Here is a 9,310-nt window from a genome sequence, read left to right as displayed (position 1 = left end):
GAGAGAGAGAGAGAGAGAGAGAGAGAGAGAGAGAGAGAGAGACTCCTCTGCTTTGTTTTTCTGTGCAGGGAGGTGAAGAGAGGTAGGGAGACAAAGAGAATAAAATGACTATAAAATTCGTATGACTGCATACCTCTTGATTACTAAAAGCATGATACCTGTTTTTTTGGACACCTTCCTCATTGGTTATAAGTCCCATAGTTACTATTGGTCTGAATGTCTTCACACAATTTTCCTCAAAATATACACGACCTCGTTTTATAACATGCATCTGGCATTGAACTTGACCTAGATCTGTGCCTTGAAGCCTCCCCCTACCTTTACTACGGGAAATGACGCCTTTGGGCACGATTTTCCTGACACTCCGCCCATCATTTTTAACTTTATGGTGATTGGTCATGAGTGAGGCTGATGTCTACAGCCATTGGCTCACTCTCATGCCCATCATTCCTGTCACCAGAAACGCGTGGGCTTGAGTGAAGGAGGAAGCCACGTTGACGCTAACTCGGTGTTCTGATCCTGACCCAGTGAAATAACGGTCGATACGCCTGTCTGCCCAGGGGGAGCCAAGCGTCCGAAAATATCAGAAAAGGTAAGAATGTGAATTGAAGGAGTAACAAAAGACAACGCAGTCGCCTTGTTTATTCATTTGATTGGTCACTAGCCATTGCTAGCTAGCTAACGAGCTACTTCTCCAGTGCATTATCCATCTACTGAGGAGTAGAGAAGACCTTAGTTAGCCAAGCTTGCTGTTAACCACTCTAAAAGCCACAATGTGGCTACTGAGACATGGAGAAGTGTTTCAGCTAGCAAGCTAGCTACCTAGAAAGACGTGAAATTACAGTCGTGAGTTCTGCTTGCTTGTGATGCTGGCTTTGACAAGATGTGACTTATTGAGCTTTGCTGAATGCTGTCCACCCTAATGTTGTGTTATCTAGGCGAGATAAGGTGTATACAAGCTGATTGATATAGTTTTGACATTGCTTTGCAGGACAGGCGACATCACAGACAGAATGAGCGTGGGATTCATTGGGGCGGGCCAGCTGGCTCATGCCCTCGTCAAAGGGTTCACTGCTGCTGGTGAGGAACTGGGTCATGATGGCCTTTTACCGTGATGACTCGCTTTTACACCAGGGACGGTCACTCTGACTGACCAGCACCATGTCTCCATGACCCGGAAATGTCAACAAACTCCATCTCTTTTATTGTCAGTGACTTGGTATTTGTGGTCTGCTGTAGTTGTTTTCACAACTTATGTTGCCCTCAACCTTTTCCTCACATTCATTCTTTCTTATCTTCTCTCTTTCTTCCCGATCCCTCCATCTCACCCCACCCTTTCTCGCTCCCTCCTGTCATCCCCCTCTCTCTCTGCCAGGTGTAATTGCTACACAGAGAATCACAGCCAGCGCTCCAGACACAGACCTGCCCACAGTGTCAGGGTTGAGGGTAAGGGGGACATGCCTGTGCATGCAGTGTGTGTTATGTCTGTCTGAGAACGTGTGTGTGTCTGTTTCTGTGAGTGCACGTCCATAAGTGTGATAAAACAAATGGTAAATGTTAGACCCCATTTACACCTTGCATTAAGATGTGTCCTGTATCCAGATACTGCCCGCATCCTGATTGTGTCCACATGAAAAGACACGTGGAAATGAAAAAAAGACACTGTGATCGATTCACAATCAGATCTGCCAAACCACAAACGGAGGTGGACGAGCTGGCGTTGTGGCATCATGGACCAGTGTGAATGCAATCTGGACACAGCAGTTGTTAACCACATTCTTTTAAAATTAGACATGTGACCGCAAGCCGAGAGAAGGGACGTTTAAACTAAATCTGATCACAATGCAGACAGAGAAGACGGATGAAGTGTAAACGTGAGCTGGCCAGATCCTTGTCAGATCATACGTGATGCGATCACAGGACGCATATTAATGCAAAGTGTGAAGAGTGTCTGTGTGTAGATGCGTGGTGTGTGTTTGCTTGCATGTGCAGATAATGATGAGGTGTGTGTCAGGCCTCACTTCCTCTAACATCTGTGTCTCCCTCCCTCTGTGTCTCCCTGACTCTGTTCCTCCCTGGCTCTGTTCCTCCCTGCCTCTCTCCGCGGTGGTGTAGAAAATGGGCGTGAACCTGACCACCAGCAACAAGGAGACGGTGAACAAGAGCGACGTTCTCTTCCTGGCAGTGAAGCCACACATCATCCCCTTCGTCCTGGACGAGATCGGACCGGACATCGAGGCCCGCCACCTCATCGTGTCCTGTGCAGCGGGAGTCACCATCAGCTCCATAGAGAAGGTGGGACACTAGGACCCCCCACGGTTCTTCTTAGGGACCGACCGACCCGAACTGCGCTCTTTTCAGAGAGTATGCCAAGGTGTGGGGTCAGTGTGGTTTAACTTTTTAACCTTATTATGCCTGAGGTGAGGCCAAAGACAATTCTTCAGCTTCCGTTGGACAATAACGTTCTTCTATTCTAGCGTAGGCCTATCACAGCTGGCATGAGACATGTTACCGAGCCAGTTGAGCTCGTTTTTTTGAAGAGCTAAGCAGTGCTGGAAGTGTCTAAGCCAGGATAGTGGATTGTGGTTCTGGTTGGCACAATGGTGTGAGAACCATGTGACCTTCCTGTTATGGCAGATCCTTCCCCATCATTGTTATTTTTTCTGAGTAATTTGCATACCAACGACCCAATTCTCCTCCTTCTCAGCCATCTCCCCCCTGTTTTTCTTTCTTCCTCCCTCTGTCTCAAGCAACAAGTCAAACACAGCCTAGCAAATGAACCATACACTGTAATGCTATTTACTGTACTCTCTCACCAACCCTGTCCCTCTCTCTCCTCCACACACACACACACACACACACACACACACACACACACAGAAGTTGCTACAGTACCGGGCAGCCCCCAAGGTGATGCGGTGTATGACCAACACGCCCGTGGTTGTGAAGGAAGGAGCCACGGTGTACGCCACAGGGACCCACGCTGAGGTGAGGCTGCACAATGAGCTGTTTTTGGTTTGGTTGGGGGGGCGATACTGGAGCACTTCTACAGGAGTGGTGAGAATGAATGCAGCGACCACAATGCAGAAAACCTGTCTTCAGTCATTCATTTATTCATACTCTCTCCCATTACTAGGTGGAGGATGGGAAGTTGTTGGAGCAGCTGATGGGCAGTGTGGGGTTCTGTACAGAGGTGGAGGAGGACCTCATCGATGCTGTCACAGGCCTCAGCGGGAGCGGACCTGCATACGTAAGAGACTGATGGAGACAGAGGCCTCTAAGGGAGGGAGTGGATTGTTATGGAGTCAGGATTTTAGGCTCTAGTGGGATTGGGACTGGCAAGGAAAATAGTGTACTAAATCAAGGACAGGAAAGGATAATGCCATCCTCGACGCTGAATGGTTAACAGACTTCATTATGGCTAATCAGTGTTAATATCTTTGAAATTATGCTATAGCCTAGCCCTTCTATCTATTCAGTTTAGATTTGTATTTATACAGGCCTATAATGCACTAGCCAGCAAGCAACTGTACATTTGCGAGACAAACTTCTCCCTGCAGTTTGCAGCAATTATGCACACGTCAGATCACATAATTCAATGCAAAATCAACCATTCCTCGCATATTTTGCTGGGCCTACAATTTTAACCATCACCCTACTTTTACCACATAAAAGGGTCCAATCAGAAAAGGCCTTGCAATTTTGGCCAATTACCCTAACCCTAACCCTGATCGTTATTGCTTTATTCGGTCCAATCAAACCATATATCCACAAACCTTTTGTGTCCCCTGTCAGCATGTTCACGTGTCAAGCTGATGGTGGCTGACAGGCAGAGCGGCCAAGGGACAAAAATCCATCTCATTTGCCTACAAAAAAAATAAAATAAAAAAAAATAAAGATGTGTTTCCCAATGGTTTACACCACAGTGGGGGCAAGTTGTTTAGTACACAAGAACGTTGTAAATAGAAAGATGTCTATAGAACTGAGCACATGACATTTTATTACTTTAAGTGAAATTAACAAAACATTTTTTAAAAACATTGCAAATTGCCTTGCAAAATTAAGCATGTTTTGGCTGCAAAAAACACTGTGAAAGCCGGAAGGGACTCTACCTCCTTGACTTCACATCTATCCCCTCCACTGTACCCTCGCCTTCCCAGTATAGACCAAGGGGCCTGCTAGGGGGGTTGAGGTGCCCTTCGTATCCTTTACCGACAGCAAGGGAGAGCAGATAGCAGAGGGGAAAGATAGAAGAGGAAGGAGTGGATCATTCAAGTGATATTAGATGGAGGTTTGCTGGTGAGGGGTCAGTAGAGACTACTGTAGTGCATACAGGTTGACCTCTCCAAGCATAGACCCAGGAGGCTCAGTTTACATAACTTGACTCCTCATCTGGACTAAACAAGTGGACCAGTAATTCTGAACTCAGATCAGCGCTTCAGGGTAAACATCGTCACACACCCTTTGTATGACTGGTGTGCGTGGGAAGGGTCACCAGAGCAACAAGCAATTGATTTTGGAGAATAAGCAGGAAGGGAAACTAGCTGTAAACTTTCTATAAAAGTTTTGTTTAACTCACATTTAATTGAGTTACAAGCTTACTTTTGCTGTACAATTAGTCCCTGTAGTACAAATCACTTCCAATTCGTTCTGAGTAGCACCCACACACAATGTATACTTCATATTGATTCGATGGCTTGTGGTTTACATTGTATCCTAAAGAGAAAACGAGTTGTCTGCCTTTCTCCATGTCTTTCTTTATATTTGTCTGTGTGTTTGTAAAGATGAATGTGTGCAATTTCTGTAATTGAAATACTTCTCTACAGTGTGTGTCTGTGTGTGTTGACAGGCGTTCATGGCCCTGGATGCCCTAGCGGACGGTGGGGTGAAGATGGGTCTGCCCCGGAGGTTGGCGGTCCGACTGGGAGCCCAGGCCATACTGGTCAGTACTGTGGGACCACAACATGTCTTACTAAAGAAATGGATTGATCCACCCAAGGCACCCAACTGTGAGAGACCATGGCTGCGTCCTAATGTTTATAATGCAACCTATTTAGTTTTCAGTATGCAAGTTTAGAATGTTGGCAGTATGTTGACATTTGTGGAAATTGAACGAATTACTGTGAACAACAGGGTTGAACTACAGATGATTTCTCAGTATGAATGAGATGTAGTATGATGACATTGATCACTTACTGCATAGATTTTTACGAAACAGTATGGCCTAAATAGTATGGTTAGTATAGTATATACTTTTAGTTATCAGTAGGAAAGTATGAGCATTTGGACACGGCCAGTGAATCCTCTCTATGGGGAGATTACTGCCAATATTAGTAAATAAATAGAGTACAACTCACACATGTACCATGATCCGAAAACAAGGAACACAAAGCACAAATAGAATCTACTATCCACACACAAACACCTCCTTGATTTGTTTTAATATATGAAAAATGATTTGTAAATGTGGCTTAAGAGTTCTGAATAAATGCTCTTACATTTGCAAACAAATGTCAACATGTGAATACAAATGAAAGCAGTGACAAACATCTTCCCAAAGTTATGAAAAGAAGCATTGCTTTGTATAGGTATCCAATCATTTTTAACACTTTAGCATTAGAATCTGAAGTTGCGGATCAAATTACATCTGTGGATTTGTTTTAATTTTTGGCATTTACAGTCCGTGTTTATAGAGTGTAGGAATTTCACCCTTTTGAAATAGTAAGATGTTTTGCAGTTCCAAGCAAAATAGTATTGTACGGTATCCCGGGTAATGAAAGGCAGTTCAAATACAACTACATGTTTGAGAGACATTTTATACAAGAGACCCCAAGGGTGTGGTGACCTGAAAGTGGGGGTGGTTAACAACAGCCTTTATGTCCACCATTCAAGAACACTGTTTCAGAGGTGTCTTTGAGGCCCCTTATTTAAACTAGACAGACCTGTTTGATAACATTATCATTGATCAAATTTCCTTACAAGAGAAATTATCCAAAAATGCATTGGCTTTATCTTAATTCTCCATTTAACTAGAACATCTTTGTGTAAGCTGTAGGCTGCAAAGTTCTGCAAAATGTCCTTTGTTGACTTGGTTTAAACAGTAGATTTGTTATACTCTGGTTTATACTCAGAGGGCGACTGTCGTTTGACACCAGAAGTCGCAAAGTCATCATGAACATTCCATTGTTGGCCAACATCAATTTTGGTCATTGTCATTTGTGAAAAGTATAAACACAGAACAACAGCTATGTATTAGGTAGAAGCCAAGTGGGATCCTTGGGACGACCCTAAAACCCTAACCATTTACTTAACCACGTACACCATTATACCAGTGTAATACGCAATATCCCAGACTTGAATGAAGCTGATGAGGCTGCTTTTACTGCATTTATTCCAACCTAAACATCCCGGTTTATCTACTAAAAATAGTTGATCAAAGAGGGTATTAATCTACTTGACATTTGAACAAATATGCTTGTTTGTCTTTCGAAATTGTTCCTAATTGCTAGCTTGTCAGTTAAAATGATGATCATTGAGGAATGTTTGACTTAGCAAAGCTTTATTGAGTACAATCAAATTAGTCCACAGTGAACTTTTCATCGGTAACGATTTAACAGGTGAACTAAACACAGAAAATGTCTAAACTCACATTTTGAATGTGACTAAATAAAAGCAGGAAATTCCACCGGCATGGGGAGGAAAAAGAGACACACACCACAATGGGGAGGCAACTGAGATGCATTTGTGAATCATTTGTCCATGAATATGCTGAATGTTAGTGTCAAAATTCTGTAAACAAATGAAAACAAATCCATCCAGATGTAATTTGATCAACAAATGCATAAACTGTTGTAAAAGTGAAATTATTGGACAAAAAGCAATGCTTTTAAAAGCAATGCTTTTATTTATAACTTTGGAAAGATGTTTGTCACTGCTTTCATTTGTATTTACTCATCGTGACATTTGTTTGCAAATTTAAGCACATTTATTCACAAATCTTAAGCCACATTTACAAATAATTTTGCGTGTATTAAAATAATGCTTTACAAATCAAGAGGTGTTTGTGTGTGGACAGTAAATTATATTTGTGCTTTGTGTTTTTTGTTTACGGATACACATTTGTGAGTTGTACTCTATTTCTGGCTTTATCTCCATACCTCTCCCTTCCTCCTCCTGTAGGGAGCAGCTAAGATGCTGCTAGACTCTGAGGAGCACCCGGGCCAGCTGAAGGACAACGTGTGTTCTCCTGGCGGTGCCACCATCCACGCCCTGCACTTCTTGGAGAGTGGCGGCTTCCGCAGCCTCCTCATCAATGCAGTGGAGGCCTCCTGCATCAGGACCAAGTGAGTGGGCGTGCACACACACACACACACACCCCCGCCCTCAACTCATCGCCTCTGACTGCCGAACATCCATCCCACTCTCTAATTTTGTTTACCCTCTAATGTGCCTAATTCCCCCCCCCCCCCAACCCTCTCTGTCTCGCTCTCTTTTTCTTTCTCATTCATTGGTGCTCTCCTCTCTGTCCTCTCAGAGAGCTGCAGTGGCTGGCGGACCAGGAGCGGATCTCCCCGGCGGCCATTAAGAAGACTACCCTGGACAAGGTCCTCCAGCAGCCGGGGGTCACAGGGACCACAGCCAACGGCAGCAGACCAGCCCTCAACCTCTTCAACAACCGCAGCCCAGGGGTCAAGAAGAACCACTGAGACACACGGATATGGATACATACTTGGACATGCACACACAACAACCCATTCAATAGTGAAATTCTGAGAATACACACACACACACACACAGACAGCCTTGCATCGTCTGATTGCCATCCACACACACACACGCATAAGCAGAAGTGCATTTACAAGCTGCTGTTTGTCTACCTTGTCTCCAGCCTAGCTGGGGACCTGTGTGAGCCAGTAGTTCAAAACATGGCACTGTGACAGGTCATGTTTATATCATTAAGATATAATGAATGAAGCCAGGTCATGCAAATGAAGTCATTAATTTAGTTTTTCACTTCTTTTTCCTTTAGCCTATAGTGCTATTTTATGGCCTGAATTTTTACCACGTTCGTTTTGTTTTCATATTGTTTCTCTTATTGTAATCTTCATCCTCTGTTGTGTGGCAATGTGGGGTCTGGTCAGTCATTGAGTCTCCCTATGACCTTTTGACCCAGGACTTTTTTCTCATGGAGTCATGTTACAGGGTCAATGCAAGCTTTCTCACACCACACCTGCTTTTACCTCAGATGTGTCTTTGGTGTTTGTCAGATGTCCTCTATCTCAGGAGGATTCTATAGGTCTCAAACTCTAACCTTGTCCCCAGCATATAAGCCTGGAATAACAACAACTCAAACCTGGCCTTAGTGGGAATGAATTTAATGAGTCAAGTGAAGGGGGGGGTGCTGTGGGAGGTGATTGATATGGGGTAAAGCCAATGGCTATGCTACTGGAAGTTCCTCTTTCTATTGAGTAAACGAAGGCCAGGTTTGACACGTTGGTCCACCAGACCATCTGAGCATGAAAGTCGTAGAAAACCTACTTTATAATCATCGTTGGGCCCAGGAATTTTTCCTGACCACGTGACCTATGACCGGAAATACTCCTGGAGACTTTTATATATAAGCATTAATTGTCTATGTTTTGGCAAAGAAAGTCTATGTTCACCAAAAGTTCCGTCCTCAATGTGTATTTTGCATTGAGTTACAATATATCTATATTCTGTAATGTTTCATTATGTCGCTGTGAATGGACTTCTCTTGTAATTGGTATAACCATCCACAGCTAGGATGGGCTGCCAATAATGAACACTAAGCCTCAGTATTAAAGGTGCAGAATCAAATCTCATTCTTGTACTCCTGTTGAGGCAAATTGTAAGATTTTAGGTGAGAGCTGGGGTGTATTTAAAAATATTGGAGTGACCAATATAATTCCCACAAAATAAACACGTTGAATATCATGCTTTAATATTCCCTCCAAGACCATTGGCTAATACAGAAGAACGCTCATTTATCTATGCCTGCCACTCCATCGTTTGGCACTAACAATAACAACATTAGATCTACCTCTTCTTCAAGGGCTACAGGATAGAAAATAGTAGGGCACCAGTTCGTTAAGGGACACAATTTTTTCTCGCATCTGAACAAACAGCTACAGGATTACCTCAGAGTTAAAAGGACCTTGATGAAACCACTCTGTGCCTCAGCTCTGTTTATTTGTGCGTGCAGTGGGGTTTTCAGGTGGGTTAAGCGCTGAAGTATGTTGATAATCCCTCTTTTATTCTGAAAGGTTATTCCCCGCTTGCTCCCACCGCT

General features: G+C 43.7%; 1 protein-coding gene across 1 annotated transcript; it reads left to right on the top strand.

The window, feature by feature from the left end:
* Window positions 1–470: 470 nt before the first annotated feature.
* pycr1b (pyrroline-5-carboxylate reductase 1b) lies at window positions 471–8,940 on the top strand. The gene is made up of 9 exons (XM_083697009.1): window positions 471–592; window positions 992–1,080; window positions 1,376–1,446; window positions 2,116–2,295; window positions 2,881–2,988; window positions 3,137–3,250; window positions 4,850–4,942; window positions 7,180–7,343; window positions 7,535–8,940. The coding sequence occupies exons 2-9, from the start codon at window positions 1,014–1,016 to the stop codon at window positions 7,704–7,706; spliced, it is 969 nt and encodes a 322-aa protein (XP_083553135.1). The 5' UTR covers window positions 471–592; window positions 992–1,013; the 3' UTR covers window positions 7,707–8,940.
* Window positions 8,941–9,310: the final 370 nt, after the last annotated feature.

Source organism: Argentina silus (genome assembly GCF_951799395.1).
Source record: "Argentina silus genome assembly, chromosome: Y".
Lineage (NCBI taxonomy): Eukaryota > Metazoa > Chordata > Actinopteri > Argentiniformes > Argentinidae > Argentina > Argentina silus.
This window is presented reverse-complemented; position numbering and strand designations above follow the sequence as displayed.